Source organism: Amblyraja radiata, chromosome 46, assembly GCF_010909765.2.
Source record: "Amblyraja radiata isolate CabotCenter1 chromosome 46, sAmbRad1.1.pri, whole genome shotgun sequence".
In the NCBI taxonomy this organism is placed as follows: Eukaryota; Metazoa; Chordata; class Chondrichthyes; order Rajiformes; family Rajidae; genus Amblyraja; species Amblyraja radiata.
In genome coordinates, this window is record NC_046001.1 from 2,650,065 (window position 1) to 2,671,023 (window position 20,959).

The 20,959-nt window shown below is 51.8% G+C and overlaps 1 protein-coding gene across 3 annotated transcripts in view; it reads right to left on the reverse strand.

Annotated features, from left to right (window-relative positions):
• The window catches only part of stac3 (SH3 and cysteine rich domain 3), a 31,864-nt gene extending 16,846 nt beyond the window's left edge, over positions 1–15,018 (reverse strand). The window contains exons 1-2 of one of the 3 annotated variants that reach the window (XM_033015542.1): positions 14,827–15,018; positions 9,147–9,213 (exon numbers count right to left, since the gene is read on the reverse strand). In XM_033015542.1, the coding sequence (XP_032871433.1) occupies positions 9,147–9,212 (66 nt within the window). In that variant the 5' untranslated portion in view covers position 9,213; positions 14,827–15,018. Of the gene's footprint in view, positions 1–3,861; positions 4,012–9,146; positions 9,214–10,822; positions 10,841–14,826 lie in introns of those variants that run through there. The other 2 variants (XM_033015543.1, XM_033015544.1) reach the window with 2 other exon arrangements.
• Positions 15,019–20,959: the final 5,941 nt, after the last annotated feature.

A 20,959-nucleotide genomic window follows, 5' to 3' on the forward strand; every position in this document is an offset into this window, starting at 1 on the left:
AGGCATTTGGACAGACATATAAATAGACATGGCTTGGTGGAATACAGACCCATGTGCGTAAATAGGATTAGTATAGATGGGCACAAAGATCATCATGGACCTGGTGGGCTGTAAACCCTACGAGTTAAAATATTTAGTCAGGGTCACATTCCCGTAAGACAAATCATTCTTCTATTCTAACTCATCCGTTCATATACTCTTTTTCCCATCTCCAGTGAATAACATTTTTTTTTTTTTAAACTGACTGGTTGCCTCCCAGCAGTAAATAGATTAATCATCAACCCTGGAACTGCTCAGACACCCTGGCACATTGATCGCCCCATTTTAAATCCCCTTCCCTGCAGATATCAGCGCAGGGAGGAAAACATCTCGTCAGTCCAGATATTTTAAAGTCACACGTACGTGGGTTAGCTTAGAAACAAGTGTCTTATGGAATTACGTTCACTGAACATGGTTTCCCCTCCCCCCCCCCCCCCAATTCCACAGTAAAAGAAGAAAAAGGCCGTCTCCACAGGAGAGCCAGACCATAGCATCAAAGACCCCCTGTTTACAAACAATGCCCTGGGCTTCGCCACACCTTTGCTGTTGAAGGGTTTTATTATTTCAATTACTTTTCGGATCTGGGCATCGCTGGCAGCGTCTATTACCTATAGATAGACACAAAATGCTGGAGTAACTCAGTGGGCCAGGCAGCATCTCTAGAGAGAAGGAATGGGTGACGTTTCAGGTCGAGACCCTTCTTCAGACTGAGAGTCCACTTTCCCTCTTCCCAGACTCTCCATCTGAAGAAGGGTCTCGACCTGAAACATTCCTTCTCTCCAGAGATGCTGCCCGGCCCGCTGAGTTACCCAGTACTTACCAGCATCTGCATTTCCTTCCTACACATTTATTACACATCCCTAACTATCCCTTAAGGTGGGGGTAAGCTGCCTCCTTGAAGTCCTTCTGGTGAAGGTGCTCCCACAGCGCTGTCGAGGTGGGAGTTCCATAATTTAGACCCAGTGATTCAGACTACATGGTGTGAATGCTACTTGCAATTAAGAAGCTCAGGAAGGATATCCATTCCTGGCATTGGGAGCTGTCTCAACTATTCCAACAGACAGAACTATCCTGTGAAATTTTATTTTAGAACCTGTGTGATTTATTTTTCCCGTGGAATTACAATTCTAAATAAAAATTGCTGCTTATTTTATTGAATAGGTTACCAGCAGGAAAGAAGACATGCTTCCCGAGCATCTTTCAATCTCTTCAGTACAATCCCAAAGTGCTTTTCAGACATATAATAAAATACCTTGTGGAAAAAAAAAGTGAGGAATGATATAACTTGCTTCAGTGAGTTTCTCTGATCTACGACGTATTGAGTTCCTTCCTTGTCCGGTGGCAAGAAAAGGACCATTCTGAAGAAAACAGTTTGAAGAAGGGTCTCGACCCAACCAATCACCTATTCCTTTTCTCCAGTGATACTGCCCGACCCGCTGAGTTACTCCAGCTTTTTGTGTCTATCTTTGGTGTAAAGCAGCATCTGCAGTTCCTTCCTGCACAGTTTAGGACTGTTGTAACACTCTCTGTACACTGTATTATACTCTTATTGATTCACTCACCTGTTGCAACACTCTGTTATGCCCATACTTAGTGTAAGGATCTTAATCTATCTCTGTTGCACCTCATACCTAGTATTAGTTTTTGCACTTTTATTTTCTATATAAAGGAATATCATGTAACTGGGAATTAAACAATGCTTAATCATACAAAGGTCAGTAAGATGAGGTGATATACATTATGAAGTATCAAGCAGTTGCGGATTTCCAGTTGTTGAGGTATTGTGTTTGTGATCATGCAGATTTGTATTTGTTCTCCTAAAAAACTCTTTGAGCGATTCATTACATTCAAAGAGTGATCTAATGCAAGATATAACCCTTTCCTTGTGAGACTGTGCAATGGAAGATCACCATTTACTGATACAGGAACACATGGCACAGAGATCTGACAGCAATCTCAGAATATTATTTATGTTTTGGAAATGTGAGCATCACCAGCAAGTCCTGCATTTATTGCCCATCACTAATTAACTTTGAAAAGGTGGGGGTGAGCCGCTTACTTGAACCGTTGCAGTCCTTCTGGTGAAGGTGCTCCCACGGCACTGCTGGAGAAGGAATTCCAGGATTTAGATAGAGATGAAGTGTTCTTCAATATGCTCCAATCCACTGGCTTGAGGCAGAACTGAAGCAGACCCTTGGGCTCCTTAGACCACTGCTGTATTCCGCTCTTCATTGGTGATCCGTGTTTCAGTCTCTGTCTGTCAGCTGGCAGGAACGGCACTGACAGATGACCGAATGACATGTGGGTGAGGGATGGAGCGATAAGCGTACGATGGTGGTGAAGCGATGGACAAGAGTGTTAAACACCCCACGTGGGGCAGGAGACATGTGAATGGTATTTGGGGGGTATGTTCCTGTAAATCTGTTATAACACTGCCACACACACACATTCATGATAAGACTCCGTTACAACTGTCTGCCCAGAGTAAGACTGTTATAACACTCTGTTACACACATTGTGTAAGACAGAACTCACTATTGCACACACACTCAGTGTAAGACTGCAATAACTCTGTTACACACAAAGCATAAGACTTATAAAATAACAGTTTTGTTGTTCTATCTGGGACATATGACTATAAAACACTCTTGACTCTTAACATACTCAGTGTAAGACTGTATTAACACGGTTACACACACTTGGTGTAACACTCTTTCCAACATGGACATTCACTTTAAGAAGCTGTTATAACACTGTCTTTGTTACAGTTCATTGATGAGGGAAGACCTTGATGTAACACATTACAGCTGCTTGTTCATCTCTCTATTGGCAAGAGACATTCCAATGTGACAAGTGTGCAGAGACTCAGTAAGTTTGCTTGGGTTGAAGCCTTTGTTGACTGTGATATTCCACTTCCCTCAGTGGGCTTTGCCAATAGCACCTCTGTAAGAACAAGTTAAGGGCAAGATGATGCCCAGAATTGCGATAAATGACGGATGAAATGAAAAATTCTTCCAAGTGAGACTAACATTCTGAATTGTAGATTGTAGTCAGGGGAAAAGGGAAACGAGAGATATAGACGGAGATGTAGAACAAATGAATGAAAGATATGCCAAAAAGTAACGATGATAAAGGAAACAGGCTATTGTTTGCCTTTATCATTGTTGCTTTTTTGCATATATTTCATTCATGTGTTCTATATCTCTCTACATCACCTATATGATCTATATCTCTCGTTTCCCTCTCCCCTGACTCTCAGTCTGAAGGGTCTCGACCCGAAACGTCACCCATTCCTACTCTCCAGAGATGCTGCCTGTCCCGCTGAGTTACTCCAGCACTTTGTGTCTATCTTCGGTTTAAACCAACATATTTCTCCAATTCCTTCCTACAAACTCTGAATTGCAAAGAATGTGCAGAAGCTCAGTCACCCCTTCCAGAGGGAACCAAGTGGAATGCAGATGGGATGCAAGGCATGGAGGACGGGGAGACAGCGACACCGTGTAAACAACACTGGAACCACTTTGCTTCCACATAATCTTCCCGCACAGGCTGCCATTCGGCCCCTCTCCCTGCGCCAATTCCTAAAAAGACAAAACTTCGCGTCCCTCTCCCCTCACAGTCTCAACAGCCCGCGAGCGCTGAGCAAACCACAAAGTCCTGGAGGAACTCACTCAGCACTGGAGACAGACTGAAGAAGGGTCCCGACCCGAAACGTCGTCTGTCTATTCCCTTCATAGATGCTGCCCGACCCGCTGAGTTCCTCCAGCACTCAAGTGTCCGGCACCTGCAGTTCCTCGTGTCCGCTCCCCCTCATGGTTTTACCTGAAACACACTTTTCATGGCGTTGCGAGGTCCATGCAGTCTCGGTGCCTTGTGTGACCCGGGCTGCCGCTGCCTTCCTCCCTTCCTCCCTTCCCTCACAGCCTGTGGGCCGGCCCGAGCAAGGACTATCCCGGGGGCGACACTGAGTTCTCACCGGGGATGTGAGTGGCTCCCGGTGACTGGAGTCCAGATATACGGCCCCGTGGACCAGTGAGCTGCCGTGTCCATCCCGCCCCCGACCCAACCCTCCTCTCCCGCCCATCCATCCATCCATCCCCACCCCCTGCTAACTCAGTGAGCTGCGAACACTGACACTTCAAAGGGCGCGTCAACCAAATCCAAAAGATAAAAATAACCAACAAAGGGATTGTGTGCGTGACGGACAGGGACAGACTGACCGGCCGTGACTAAAACAGAATGACTTTGGGGGCCCTGGCCTCCGTCTCCCCGGACATCCCGCCATGTTTTGGCGGGAAGGCTCAGCGCGCGGCGCTTCAGGGGCGACCCCGGGCCGCGCGCGCTTCCCGCCAAAACACGCCTCGCCGAGGGCGGGATGACCGCTGTCCGCTCACCCTCCATGCAGGGGAGGCCCAGCGCGGCGCGACCCGCCCTCACCTACTGCCCTCGACGCCAAAACACCGCGGGATGTCCGACAAGGGACAGGTAGGTTGCTAAAGAAAGATGGCAGCTCACGCTCACACTTACACCTCTCACCCCCCCCACACACACACACTCTCTCACACCCCTTCTCTCTCCCCCCCCCCCCACACACACACACTCTCACAACCTTCTCTCCCCCCCCCCCCACACACACACCCTTCTCTCCCCCCCCCCCCCCCACACACCCTTCTCCCCCCCCCCCACACACACCCTTCTCTCCCCCCCCCCCCCCACACACCCTTCTCCCCCCCCCCACACACACACACACCCTTCTCCCCCCCCCCCACACACACACACCCTTCTCTCCCCCCCCCCACACACACACACCCTTCTCCCCCCCCCCCACAGCACACACACCCTTCTCTCCCCCCCCCCCACACACACAACACACCCTTCTCCCCCCCCCCCACCCACACACACCACCCTTCTCCCCCCCCCCCACACCCACACCCCTTCTCTCCCCCCCCCCCACACACACCCACTTCCTTCTCCTCCCCCCCCCCCACCCACACACACCCTCTCCCCCCCCCCACACCCACACACCCTTCTCTCCTCCCCCCACCACACAACCACCCTTCTCCCCCCCCCCCCCCACCCCCCCCCCCCCCCACCCCCCCCCCCCCCCCCCCACCCCCCCCCCCCCCCCCCCCCCCCCCCCCACCCCCCCCACCCCCCCCCCACCCCACCCCCCCACCCCCCCCCCCCCACCCCCCCCCCACCCCCCCCCCCCCCCCACCCCCCCCACCCCCCCCCCCCACCCCCCCCCCCACACCCACCCCCCCCACCCCCCCCACCCCACCCCCCCACCCCCCCCCCCCACCCCACCCCCCCCCACCCCCCCACCCCCCCCCCCACCCCCCCCCCCCCCCCCCCCACCCCCCCCCCCACCCCACACCCCCCCCCCCCCCCACCCCCCCACCCCCCCCCCCCACCCCCCCACCCCCACCCCCCCCCCCCCCCACCCCCCCCCCCCCCCCCCCCCACCCCCCCCCCCCACCCCCCCCCCCCCCCCCCCCCCCCCCCCCCCCCCCACCCCCCACCCCCCCCCCCACCCCCCACCCCCCCCCCCCCCCCCACCCCCCCCCACCCCCCCCCCCCACCCACCCCCCCCCCCCCCCCCCCCCCCCCCCCCCCCCCCCCCCCCCCCACCCCCCCACCCCCACCCCCCCCCCCCACCCCCCCCCCCCCCACCCCCCCCCCCACCCCCCCCCCCCCCCCCCCACCCCCCCCCCCCCCCACCCCCCACCCCCCCCCCCCCCCACCCCCCCCCCCCCCCCCACCACCCCCCCCCCCACCCCCCCCCCCCCCCCCCCCCCCCCCCCCCCCACCCCCCCCCCCCCCCCCCCCCACCCCCCCCCCCACCCACCCCCCCCCCCCCCCCCCACCCCCCCCCCCCCCCCCCCCACCCCACCCCCCCACCCCCCCCCCCCACCCCCCCCCCCCCCCCACCCCCCCCACCCCCCCCCCCCCCCCCACCCCCCCCACCCCCCCCCACCCCCCCCCCCCCCCACCCCCCCCCCCCCCCCCCCCACCCCCCCCCCCCCCTCCCCCCCCCCCCCCCACCCCCCCCCCCCCCACCCCCCCCCCCCCCCCCCCCCCCCCCCCCCCCCCCCCCCCCCCCCCCACCCCCCCCCCCCCCCCCCCCCCCCCCCCCCCCCCCCCCCCCCCCCCCCCCCCCCCCCCCCCCCCCCACCCCCCCCCCCCCCCCCCCCCCCCCCCCCTCCCCCCCCCCCCCACCCCCCCCCCCCCTCTCCCCCCCCACACACACCCACACCCTTCTCTTACCCCCCACACACACACACACACACCCTTCTCTCCCCCCCCACACACACACACATTCTCACACCCTTCTCTCCCCCCACACACACACACACACACACACACCCTTCACTCCCCCCCACACACACTCACACCCTTCTCTCCCCCCCCCCCCACACTCACACCCCTCTCTCCCCCCCACACACACACGTCCCCACACTCTCACACCTCTCTTTCCCCACACACAAACACCCCTCTCTTTCCCCACACTCACACATCTCCCCACACCTTTGTGTCTGTGGCAGTGTCTGACCTGACATTCTTCTTCCTCCTTGGAACAACATGATGTTTCTGAGCTCCAGCAGAGTGGGAACCTGCCCAAGATGCTCCTGCACACAGCTCCCACTGCCCAGTCTATTGTTCATCGAGTGAAAACAGATCGCCCTGTACCCGGTCATGTGGCGATTTGCCCAGGCGTGTCCCATTGAGAGAGCACAGGACGTATCTGATCCACCTGCCCAGTCAGACTCACACTGATGGAGTGATGGACAGTGGCGGAAGGTGGCATCGGCAGTGAGCTCAGCAGTCACCCACGAACTGATCACCTGCTCACAATCACCTGCTCACAATCACCCGCTCACCACTCACCCGCTCACCATTCACCCGCTCACCATTCACCCACTCACAATCACCTGCTCACCACTCACCTGCCCACAATCACCCGCTCACCACTCACCTGCTCACGAATGCTGGTTTTGATGCACCCTCATGATAGCCATGGACTACACTTGGACCACAGGGCAGAATGCAAATGTGACCGAGTGTGGGATCAAGGACCCCTGGTGACTCTGAAGTCTACTTCGGTGGGAGTTACCTCACAGAGGAAGGTGGTTGTAGTTATTAGAGGTCCATCATCCCAGCCCCAGGACCTCACTGCAGGAGTTCCTCAGGACAGTGTCCTGGGCCCAGCCATCTTCAGCTGTTCCATCAGTGACCTTCCTTCCATCATCAGCTCAGTAGTGGGGATGGCCACTGGTGAGTGTATAATGCTCAGTTTCACTCACAACTCCTCAGACTCATCCTAGACAGTATTCAGGCACGGGATACTCATGCCCGTGTGTAGCACGATCCAGGGAATATTCATAGATGGGCTGATAAGTGATAAATAACATTCATGCCAACAAGGCAGAGTCTAACCACCCACATTTGACGATCACTAGTATTACCATCACCAAGTATGCAACGGGCTAGGCACATAAAAATAAACAATGTGGCTACAAAACTAGGTCGGAGGCTGGGTATCGCATGGTGTGTGACTCACCTCCTGGCACCCCAAACCCTTTGCACCATCTACAAGGCACAGGTCAGGAGTTTGGTTTAGAGACACAGCATGGAAACAGGCCCCTCAGCCCACCGATCCATGCCGAACAGCGATCCCCGCACACTAACATTATCCTGCACACACCAGGGACAATTTACAATTATATCAAGTAAATTAGCCTTCAAACCTGTACGTCTTTGGAGTGTGGGAGGAAACCGGGGATCACGGAAAAAACCCGTGCAGGTCACGGGGAGAACGTACAAACTTCGTACAGACAGCCCCCATAGTCAGGATCGAACCTGGGTCTCTGGCGTTTAGGCATTGGCTCCACCGCTGCACCACCATGATGCAAAACTCTCCACTTGCTTGGATGAAGGCAGCCCCAACAATTCCCGAGAAACTCGACACAGAACAAAGCAGCCCACATTGCCTCCCCATCAGCCACCTAAAGATTCATTCCCTCCACTGCAAACTGCAAGGCAGTTACTCACTTCCTAAACCCACAACCTGTACAACCAAACAATATAGATAGTAATAAAGAGCAAGGTTGATGATGTAAAGAAAACCAGGCTGATTAGAGGTGGTCACAGCATCAGAGAAATCCTGGTTCGATCCTGACCTCGGGTGCAGTCTGCCTGTGGCGTTTGCACGTTCTCACTGTGACCGCATGGGTTTCCTCTGGCTGATCCGGTTTCGTCCCACATCCCAAAGATGCGCAGGTTTATAGATTAATTGGCTCTGTGTAAACTGCCCCTGGTGTGTAGAGAATGGATGAGAAAGTCGGATAACATAGAACTAGTCAATAGATGATCGATGGTTGCCGTGGACCTGATGGGCTGAAGGACCTGCTTCCATGCTGTATCTCTGAAGTAAACTAAAATCTGATTGTAACCTCGGCACTGCATTCCCATCTACTTCCAATAACCTTTCACCTCTATACTTGTTGAGTATCTGTCTTCCTTTGGTAGGAGACATTATACTGGCCCATAAACACACACAGGATCCCTTTGCATTTACTGGTTGTGTACACCATCCATTTTCTGACAAACCTGCAATACGGCCCAACCTTAGCCTCGCCACTGGCGTGAAGTTTACAATCTCCCACATGAGCTGGCCAAGAAACCTCTGACTAAAATAACCAACACAGCACCATTCTACAGGTGATTCATGGATCTGCTGCCCGAGAGTGGTTTGTAAACGCCCAATCTCAAATCTTAAATCAGAGGTTGACAACCAACTGTGAGTCAACATTGATGTCATTGGTCTGGAATTCTCTGGAGGTTGGGGGACCACATTCCAGGCCATTTTGCAAGGGAAAGACAAGTCTGATAATAATTTATTCATTGTAGTATCTTTCACTGGATCACATCTTTGGAGGAAGGAAGGAGAAATTTAGTTTCATCTTCCAAATAGACCCATTCCACCCAAGTACACTCTGATCACTCAGCTCCTCAACACCACATCTCCGTGAATAGGAGCCAGTCTCTCTCTCTGCTCCCACAAACAGCGTGGTATCAGCTCAACAAGACAACACGGCCAACTTTACCGGAGATCCAGGTTTTTCATCGTGCTGCGGAGAGTTGGAATCATTCAACGCCTCTTTCTCTGTCATTCTGGATGGAAAGAAAAGGAATAAAATTGCTTCACGAAATCGAAGGGAAAATTGGTCAGAAATAACAAATGAATCCCGTCCACCCGTTTGTGAGCAACTCTCTTCCAAAAGCAATCCCAACTTTGACACAGCATCTTGTGACATCAGCCATAGAAATGATCAATGGGACAACGTTTCAGAATCACTCGAGTTTCCCAGGAGCATGCATCCCAGAATGGAGATGTTTGGTGATCTACAACAGGTCTCTACACCAACTGGAATTAGGTTTCGAATTGTATGAACATTGGACAGATTCTGGAATATCATCGACTGGTGAAAGGCATAGTTTTGTCTTCATGAAGCTTGCTGGCCTTCCAGCAGAACGAGATGACTGTGGGGGAATATTGCCGACTGGCCCGCTGCAGACTGCAAGAGTACGTGCTGAGGGACACACTGAAGCTCGGTGCAGCCAATGCCAAGGCTCTGTGGGGAGGACCACAGTCACCTCTGGTCACTGTAGGACTAGGCCCAGTGTAACAGCCTCGCCAACACAACATAGGTGCATTGTTTGAAGGGGAACCCTGAGTGGTGTTGACCTGTTGTAAGAGGATGTATTGAATTGATGGTTTTGTTTCGTTCAGTTTAGAGATACAGAGCGGACACAGGCCCTTTGGCCCACTGAGTCTGCGCTGACCAGCAATCCCCGTACACTAGCACTATCCTACACACTAGGTACAACTGAAGCCAATTAACCTACAAACCTGTACGTCTTTGGAGTGTGAGATGAAACCGAAGATCTTGGAAAAAACCCATGCAGTCACAGGGAGAATGTACAAACTCCATACAGACAGCACCCATAGTTAGGATCAAACCCGGGCCTCTGGCGCTGTGAGGCAGCAACTCTTCCGCCGCGCCACTGTGCTGCCGTAGGATAAATTGATGGGACTGTTGGGAGAGCATTCGTTATTGGGAAATGTGGGGGAATGGGATATACATAAACATGATGGATACAGTATAAGGAAATGAAATACGAGGAGTGCTGGACAAACCTAATATCATTAAAAGATCTAACATGCGCAAGGTAAAGCACCTTCTCTCTTGTCCATTGTTGGTAAAATTGGCTTCAGAGCAAGTTGATTACAGAGCTGGGAAGGTGAGCATGCAAGGATGATAACATCTGTGGGACACAAGCCAATGGCCTGCAGCAAAATCATCTGTTGTTATTGGCAATGGGCCTGGATCGGGTGATTTAGCAAGTATCAAGTTATCAGGTGAGCCACACATTCACTAAACATGAGCAGGCAAGAAAGATATGGAAGATAATACAAGAAAATGCAGATGCCGGAATCTTGAGAAAAGTGCAAAGTGCTGGAGGAACTCAGTTTCAGATGATCAGAATCAGTCTAAGGAAGGGTCTCGACCCAAAACGCCTCTCTATTCTTTCCACAGATGCTGCCTGCCCCCCACTGAGTTCCTCCAGCAATTTGTGTTTTGCTCTAGAAGAGAACAAATTGGGGCCATCGGTTAGGTGGAGCCCATCGGGATCTCCAGAACGTGTTCTGTGGCAATCTCACATCAAATTAGATCTTTACAATGTAGCCCTGCTGCACTTTGCAGCAAGAAGTGTTAACCTGGAAACAACTGACAATATGTACTGGAGTTAGAGGTTTCAGAGAGTTGAACCTCTGATGAAGGCGGGTTCTGGCTTTCTTTGCCGTCGCCCCAGCCCAAGGTTGAGCTCAAGCAAAGGTCATCTTGGCTCCAGCGTGAGAGTCCTGGGAGGGAGGGAGAGATGGAGGGAGAGATGGTTTGAGGCAGGGGAGGGGGAGAGGAAGGGAAGGACTGGAGCATTAACCGCAGCAGGAGGATATTCAGACTATTTCATTTGATCAGCCATTCAGTGAATTCAGGGCTGATCACCAACTCCACACCACGCAGCTGTCCACCTCTGAATCTAACGATACTTTTGTATATCAAACCCAAATCTGAAGCTTTAAAGCTTTGTAAACATCTGTCTGGGGCTTTGCCTCAGCTGCTCTCCGGCCAAGGGCTGGCTCGAGTGGAGCACCCACATTGTGCCACACTGATATGCGCCGACATTCAATTCCTCATGTGTAGGAAGGAACTGCAGATGCTGGTTTAAATCAAAGGTAGACACAAAATGCTGGAGTAAATCAGCGGGACAGGCAGCATCTCTGGAGAGAAGGAATGGGTGACGTTTCGGTTTGAGACCCTTCTTCAGACTGGTCAATTCCTCATTGTCTTTCAGCTCCCTGCTCTCCACTGACAGTCAGTCGCCCTTTAAACCTGGCTGTACATCTCTCTGCCCTTTCATCTATCGATCGGGCCATGGGCTCATACAGCACCGAAACAGGCCTTTCGGCCCACCGAGTCCGTGCTGACCATCAACCACCCATTTACACTGATCCCATTTTCTTCTTCCCACATTCCCTTCCACTCGCCCCAGATTCTACCCTTCACCCATATATTCGAGGGCTATCCACAGCGACCAGTTAACTCACCTATCTTCACGTCTTTGGGATGCAGGAGGAAACCGGAGCACCCGGAGGAAACCCACGCGATCACAGGAAAAACTTGCACACAGACAGCACCCGAGGTCAGGATCGAACCCAGGCCACTGATGCCGTGAGGCCGCAGCAATGTACTGCTCTACATGGTTCCGGCATAAGCTGAGACAAAAGAACCTGCGGATGCTGGAATTTTGAGCAAAGTGCAAACGCAACTCAACGGGCCGGGCAGCATCTGGGGAGGGAAAATAACCTAAAACGTTTCAAGTCAGGACCCAAGAGAAGGATCAGGTCTGGACCTGTCTGAAGAAGGGACCTGACCCAAAACATCACTGATCCATTTCCCACCACAGATGCTGCCTGACCTACTGAGTTCCTCCAGCACTTTGTGTTTTGGACAGCTTACAAGTCCCAGAATTTAATGCAAATTGATTTTCAGAGCATTATTGTGCATCATGTATCATCACACGTTGCTCTCCTATCTTAAACCAAAGGCCCACCACACTCTTCAGACTGTCTGTGCCCTGCATAAAGCACAATTAGCACGCAACAAAAGCTTTTCACTGTACCTCGGTAAATATGACAATAAACTCAACTGAAACTCAGAGGGCCCGTATCACAAGAACCATTTTCTCAGAGATCTGACCACAGCCTCCCTCCCCTGCCATGTCTCTCTCCGTCTACTTCTCTCAATTGGACATTGGACTGCCTGTGTATGAGGTTCTGCGGTGGGACAGTAGCCGATGGTGGGGGAGGGGAGTTCCAGCAACTGTTTCACTCCAGAACTATCTGGGCCCAGAAAGAGATGCATGAGCTCGCTATAAATAGAAAAGAAACTGCACTGGAATCCTACGCCGTTCTCAAACATGGCACCTCGCTGCTTCTGCCTCGTCTCATCTCCTCACTGGACTAGGCTGCAGTGGGTGACAGGACCTCAAATCTATCCAGTTTCCCACCTCCTTTAGTCTTCTTGCTTCCTCCAACACTACGAGGCCCACCTGCCAGTTTCAACCTTGTTAATGTCCCTAAGACCATCATACCATAAGACATAGAAGCAGACTCAATGCCCAGCGGTAGACTTACAGCGCCAGAGACCCGGGTTCGATCCTGACTACCGGTGCTGTCTGTACGGAGTTTGTACGTTCTCCCCGTGACCTGCGTGGGTTTTCTCCGGGAGCTCTGGTTTCCTCCCACACTCCAAAGACGTACAGGTTTGTAGATTAATTGGCCTTGTGCGTTATTGGCGTGCGGGGATCGCTGGTCGGCGTGGGCCGAAGGGCCTGTTTCCGCGCTGTATATCTAAACTAAACCGAATTAGGCCATTCGGCCCATCGTGTCTACTCTACCATTCAATCATGGCTGATCTATTTATCCCCTCTCAGTCCCATTCTCCTGCCTTCCCCCCGTAACCTTTGACGCCTTTAGAAACGATCAATATTGGCCTCCACAGCCGCCTGTGGCAATGAATTCCATAGATTCACCAGATGTGTCAGACAACAGGCCTCAATTCTTCACCTGGGCTTCGCTATAAATCAAACTCAAAGTCATAAAACGGCAGGTAGTTCCATGCATTTGAGCTTGGTGAACAGTCTGCTGCGGGTGAGACTGCATGCACATTGTTTACAGGTGACTATCCTCCGCTCACTGCATCTTTCTGGGAGAATTGCACCGCTTTTTCTGGGAGGAGCTGTTGCAATCTCCCACCATTTCACTTGCCCTTTCAATCGACTGTTTACTGAGTAAATTGGCGTCATATTCTGCAGAGTATTTTGTTCCCCATGAGTACAGTGGTGAAACAACTGATCCACTCGACCAGTAGATGAGGTGGAGTTGTGAACCTCCACTCTGATCTGATGATGGAACGAAAGTTACTGATGGAACAGCTGATGATGGCTGGGTCTGGGATACATCGCTGAAGAACTCCTGCAGTGATGTCCTGGGTCTGGTGTGATGGACCTCCAACAACCACAAACATCTTCCTGTTTGTAAATAATGACTCCATCTATTGGGGGTGTCGCCCCGTTGATGCCCATTGACTTCGCTTTTACCATGGCCCCTTGATCCTACGCTCTGTCAAATGCTGCCCCAATGTCAGGGCCAGTTACTCTCATCTCTGTGGTCCAACGCTTTGGTCCAAGTCTGCTCCAAGCCAAGCGCAACGGTCCTGGTTCGACTCGAACCGGGCATCGATGAGCAGGTAATTGCTCAGACTTTGCCAATAATTGGGAGCAGACTGAGCGACAATTAGGTTGGATTTGTCCTCGTGAATGGGGCAGACTTGGGCAATTGCAGGGCTGGGGTTGATGGGGAGAGTGGGGAGGATGGGGTGGAGAGGTGGTGGGAGAGGAGGGGTGGGGGGGGGGGGGGTGTGTGGCCGGGGATGGAGGTGGGGGAGGGGTGGTGGGAGAAGATGGGAAGGGGTGGGAGAGACGATGAGCGGGAGAGGTGGGGAGGGGATGGTGTGAGGGGGGCAAGGTGAGTGAGTGGGGAGGGTAGATGGAGTCACACCCAAACATTCCGTGGCCGAACATAAATTCGAGAGGACACCAGAAAATCTCCCGGACCCCAGCTCACCCCAGTTTCAAACCATCGCCCGTTCGCAGCTAGTGCCCGCCGCCTTCTGTTCCTTGAAACAACTTGGCAGTTACTAAAGGCAGGCGATTGAATTTCCCCATAAGGGCTGATAGCCGGGCCCGGGGCAGCCAGCCTGGGCTCTGTCCCTGGGCTATTCCCAGCCCGGAGACGAGGAGACCATGCGGACTTCTCAAAGCCTTAAATATGACATCAGCTCTCACTCAACTTGCAAGTCCCAGAGTTTACCAAACCCACATCTCAACTATTTCCCGATCAAAGTTTTAAACTCAGCGCAACGTTCATATCTGTCATTCCTCTGCTCTATATCACCGTCTATACCTCTAGTTTCCCTCGCCCCTGACTCAGTCTGAAGAAGGGTCTCGACCCGAGTCGTCGCCCATTCCTTCTCTCCAGAGATGCTGCCTGTCCCGCTGAGTTACTCCAGCATTTTCCGTCTGTCTACAAGTTTCCGCGGGCGCTTTAACGTGGCCCCCGAGTGAGAGAGAGAGTTGGGAACTGGCCACTGAACCCACCTTGCTGCGGTTTGCTGGACGTCCCGGGTGTTAGAGTCGCCTGTTCGCGGCCGCTTCACTCACCACGCTTGCAGCTTACACTGGGAGCCGCAGGGACTCGCACCGAGACGACAAGCTCATCCCGGGCTGACTGCGGGTAATTGGAGCCGCTCTCCACCCGGAGCCAAGCATGAATGAATGGGCCCTTCCCTAAAGAATCGCCCTAGCGTAACCTGCCGGGGTCGCGCTCTGCCTCGGAAATCCGTGGGAAGTGGGAAGGGTCTGATCCAGGGTGCAGGGACAAGTGGCCAACAGTTACCCACTCCCCACCGAGATCACAATCCCTCACCCCACCCGCTGCACGGTAGCTCACACGCAGACACACACACACACACACACAACACTCACACATAGCACATACCACAGACACACAACACACACACAGGGCACATATCCCAGACACATAGAACGCATAGACACACGTAGGCAGCCAAACACATACATAACACACTAAACCCACACGGACAACACACATACACACACGCATACACATAACATACACACGAAAACACATAATCAACACACGCATACACAGGAAGACACAGACACACAGACATATATGGACACTTGATGAGCCAAGTGGACTAATTCTGCTCCTTGAACTTATGAACCTGTCGATGTCCACAATGTAATGACACAAAAAAAAGAGCTGACTGGACAAAATCAAATGGACAATGGATGCAGAACGGCAAAACTGGGAACAAAATCATCTCCAGTAATATCGTAGAGCTGGGGGGGGGGGGGGGGGGGGGGGGGGGGGGGGGGATTTTGGAGTACAGGTCGATAGTTCCTTGAAAGTGGCGTCACAGGTAGATCGGGAGGTCAAGAAGGCTTTCATCAGTCAGGATACTGAGTTGTGAATGTTGTGTTACAGATGTACAAGGCGTTGGTGAGGCTGCATTTTGGAGTATTGTGTTTACTTTTGGTCACCATGCTACAGGAGGGATGTTGTTAAGCTGGACAGAGTGCAGAGAAGTTTTACCAGAATTTTGCCAGGACTCGAGGGGCTGAACCATAGGGAGAGGTTGGACTTTATTCCATGGAGTGCAGCAGGAGGATGAAGGGGATCTTATAAAGGTGTATTAATCATGAGGGGAATAGATTGGGTGAATGCACCATCTGGGTGAGACTTTTACCCAGTTTAGGGAACCAAAAACCAGCGGACTTAGGTTTTAAGTGAGAGGGATGAGATTAAATAGGAATCCGAGGGGCGACTTTTTCACATATTGAGGGTATATGGAACGAGCTGCCAGAGGAGCTAGTTGAAGCAGGTACTATAACAATATTTAAAAGACATTTGGACAGGTATATGGGTAGGAAAGGTTTAGAGGGATATGGGCCAAAGGCAGGCAAATGGGCCCAGTGTAGATGGGGCATGTTGGATGGCATGGGCAAGTTGGGCCGAAAGGCCTGTTACTGTGCTGTATGCCTCTAAGCTATGAAGGTAGGTAGGCAGATTGGCCAGGGTAAAGTGGGAGAATACATTAAAGGTTGAGACAGGAGTGAGTGGAAAAGCAACGCCTGTTTATATTCTTTTTAGGCACAAAAATACAACAACAAAACTGGGTCAACAGGAGAGTTTAAAAAATAATATTAAATCCGAGGAAGAGGTTCATAAAGTCGCCAGAAAAAGCAATAAGCTGTAGAGTGACTGGTTGTATCGCAGCCTGGTTCGAAACCTCCTTGCACAGTCTCAACAAGGCAGCTAATATCATCAAAGACCCGCACCACCCGGGCCATGCTCTCATCTCGCTGCTACAATTGTTTCCATCCTCCACCCCCCTGCTTTTACTTTGGCTCTATTTCTCTCCTGGTGGTCTCTCCTCTCAGGTTCGTTGCCGCCCCTCTGCCGAGCATGAAGATGCCCAGACCGTGGGGTGGTCGGTGCTGCTCTTGCCCGACCAACGTGTACAGGTCACACCCGCTCCACCAACTCTCCCAAAGTCTCCAAAGTCCAAAGCTCCCTCGCCAGAGCCGGATTTACAATCAGGCTTCGTAGGCTGAAACCTAGGGCCTCGAAATCTAGGGGGCCTCCGGCCAAGTGTATAATATTTTTGACATTGTCACTGTAGTCTCTAAACAACCCTTCAGTAATTTCCCTTGCCCTCCATTTCAGAATAATAGCGTTTTAAGCTGATAACTCGACACTAGCACTGGCAATAAATAAATAAATAAAAAGCCCAGCTTTCCAGCCCCTTATCTCATTGGCCACCTCGGCTGCAAATCGGTGTCAATCTGGTGGACCATCTTCCTCTAGCCTTCTCCCCATAATCGTTGACACCTGCACTAATCAAGAGTGAAAAGGTGGTTGTATGTGAAAGTAAGTTGCAGGGGTATGGGGAGAGGGGGAAACGGGACAGGTGGCATTGCTCCTGAGCGAGCTGGCATGCACCCAATGGTCCAAAGAACATCTGTCAGCCCTGATGTGGTGATCTGCAAAGGTCAACATGCTCCTAACTCCAGGTCTTTATATACAGCGGGGAAAGTGATCGTCCCAACACTCTGCACTGGAGCCCATCACTGTTTACTTTGATTATTAGATGAACATTCATTAAGCACCATTTAATGAAGTGCCTCCTGGCCTCTAACCATTTTGTTCTCTCCGCTGCCACATTGACATTTACAAAATACATCTGATCAACTATTTTATTAACAATAATATGTGCCATTTAGAAATCCGATGGAGTACTGCCTTAATCATCTGCACTCTCTTAAATGGCATTTGCCTTTTACAAATCAACTCCTGTGTTCAATTAACCCACATCTCTGCAGATGGGTTGCGATTTCATCTGATGCCCACTAGGCGGCACGGTGGTGCAGTGGTAGAGTTGCTGCCTTACAGCGCCAGAGACCCGGGTCCGCGTCGACCAGCGATCCCCGTACACCAGCATTCTCTTACACACTAGGGACAATTTACAATTTTACCAAGCCAATTAACCTACAAACCTGTACGCCTTTAGAGTGTGGGGGGAAACTGGAGAAATCCCACGCGGGTCACGGGGAGAATGTACAGACTCCGTGCAGACAGCGCCCATAGTCGGGATGGAACCCGGGTCTCTGGCGCTGTGAGGCAGCAACTCTACTGCTGCGCCACTGTGCTGCCCAAATGTCTTTTAAAAGTCATAATTGCATCTGCTTTTATCGCTTCTTCTGGCAGCTCGTTCAAGATGCGGACGACCCTCTGAGTTTCCCCTGATGTCCCTCTCCCCTCTCTCCTCCTTCCTTGCATGTTCCTCATCCACTCAAAATTACCAATGACTCACCTGGCAAAGGTTTTTATGTAAATATTTCAATGATTATTGTCATAGAGTGACACAGCGTGGAAACAGGCCCTTCAGCCCAACTTGCCAACATGTCCCAACTACACTAGTCCCACCTGCCCGCGTTTGGCCCATATCCCTATAAACCTGTCCTATCCAAGTACCTGTCTAACTCTTAAACGTTGGGATAGTCCCAGCCTCAACTACCTCCTCTGGCAGCTTGTTCCATACACCCACCACCCTTTGTGTGAAAAAGTTACCCCTCAGATTCCTATTAAATCTTTCCCCATTCACCTTGAACCTATGTCCTCTGGTCCTCGATTCCCCTACTGTGGGCAAGAGACTCTGTGCATCTACCCAATCTATTCCTCTCATGACTTTATACACCTCTATAAGATTCCTTCGCATTGTAAGACCAACTGCATATTGAAAAAATTCAGGTCCACATCTTTTTTTTCCCCAAAATGTGGACTTTGACTTATTGTGTTAAATACGCTGGTGGCAGCACTGTGACTGAAACCAGAAACATGTGTAGGTGATGCCACCTAGTGGTGGCGGAGTTGGCCGCCCTGCCACTGCTGTGACAGCTCCCACTAGAGACATGCCCTTTTTGCCCTGTCTAAAAAGTGGACCAGCAAACATTTGGAGAAAGCTAGCCAAAAAAAAGCCAACCTTGATAAAGGTTGTCTGTCTAGAAACTCCGAAGACAGACACAAAGTGCTGGAGTAACTCAGTGGGACAGGCAGCATCTTTGGCGAAAAGGAATGGGTCAGGGTCGAGGGAAACTAGAGCTATGGAGGGGTAAGGTGTGAAAAGGACAGATCAAAGTGGTCAAAGAAACGTAGAATGGTTCATTGTTGGCTGAGGGGATGGTAGAGAAATCAATGTCCATACCGCTGGGGTGTAAGCTGCCCAAGCGAAATATGAGGTGCTGTTCCTCCAATTTGCGCTGGGCCTCACTCTGACAGTGGAGGAGGCCCAGGACAGAAAGGTCAGTGTGGGAATGGGAGGGGAGTTAGTGTTTGGCAACTGGGAGATGCAGGGCTGATTCAGGCTGATCGCACCTCCCTGCTAGTGTGTTTCATGCGATCAAACGTGAAGTTGTTGGCCTGCGCTGCCCGTGGACTGTGGTTCTGTTGGACTAAAGGGGGACGACTCGAGCAGATCTGAGCCAGGGGTGCCTGCCCCTCCTCCCCCACCGTTCTCAACTTCACCTTTGTGCTATCCTCTTTTAAGGATATTTTTAAGGCGCAGGTTGACAGATTCTAGATTGGTACGGGTGTCAGAGGTTATGGGGAGAAGGGGTTAAGAAAATATATACTGGCGTTGGAGAGGGTCCAGAAAAGGTTCACTTGGGTAATTACTGGGGTGAAAGGGCCTAGCAAGATTGAAGAAGTCGCAACTGTATTCTTTGGAGTTGTGATGATTGTACTGAAACGTGTGATGATAATGGGGAATGACAGGGTGGGCAACAAGAAGCTTCAACTAGTGTAAGAGTCACACATGAGGGGACATCACTACAGGACTTGGGGGCCACTCATTTAAAAGTGAGGCGTGTAGGAATTTCCTTCTCGAAAATCTCTGGAATTCTCTGCCCCAGCAGGTTATGAAGGCTGGTTCATTGGGGATAATGAAAAGAAGAGAGATGACTTTTTAAGACAATGGGTGCAAGACCATTACCTTCATATGGGAGGAGGCCCTGGTATATCGATTATACAGTCAGTGTAGCAACTCACACTCAACAGGGAATGCTGTGCAGGAGGTACACAAAATTGCTGGAGGAACTCAGCGGGTGCAGCAGCATCTATGGAGCGAAGGAAATAGGCGACGTTTCGGGCCGAAACCCTTCTGAATGCTGTGCAGGAAATGGAGGACCAATGATTCATTGAGGTGCAGAAATTGTATAAACAGAGGAAACATCCCATAATGTCTAGTAATGGGCCCCTGCTAGTGCAAATTATAGGATAGGAATGTTTGAGCTTGGGCTGCCAGTGGAAGTCCTTTGTGAATATTTCCAACCAGACTCCCACTCTTCCACCCCGGTGGCGAGTGTTATCCTGTTGTCAATATCATGATGCTTTGTCCTTCATCCTCCAGCTTTGCTACAGACGTGACGGCCATCTCCTGTCCTTCCACCTTCTCTACTTTCAGCCCCAGCTGCTGCCGGTCCAAGGGGTTCGTGCATAACCAGCGCCTCTCTGACTGATTCCCTCTCATCATCACCGCTACGTATTAGCAAAGGTCAAGCCTCAGTCTGTCCCAATGGACGAGTTCCAACGATGTCACATCACCAGCAGGAGTATGGATCAACTTCTCTATGTATCTTTACAATTCCATTCTGATTTCTTTCAACCCGATGATCACTTCTGGCCCACTCGTTACTATTTTCATCACCTGAGCCTAGGGATGGCCAAATCCATGGCTCCCATCCTTGACTTAAAACCCATTCCCGAACCAATTGCCCAGATGGAAACAGTGCTTACAAAACCATGACGTCTCAGTCTGAAGAAGGGTCTCGATCTGAAACGTCATCCATTACTTCTATCCAGAGACGCTGCCTGTCCCGCTGAGTTACTCCAGCATCTTCGGTTCATTCCTCTGCAGGCCACCAGGACAACTTGATCCGACCTCCGTAATATACTTATCTGCGCTCAAACATCAAATATCCCTCTGCTAAAACCCCAAGCCAGGGTTGAGTCGCCTTTTATTGTCCCTTGTTTTTATGAAGTGCCTTTGAGTGTTTCTCATTGAAGGCATAGTATATAATTCATACATGTTACATACAAGGGAGTAAATCGTGTCACCTTGCAAATAAAAGACAGCTTAAAACAAAG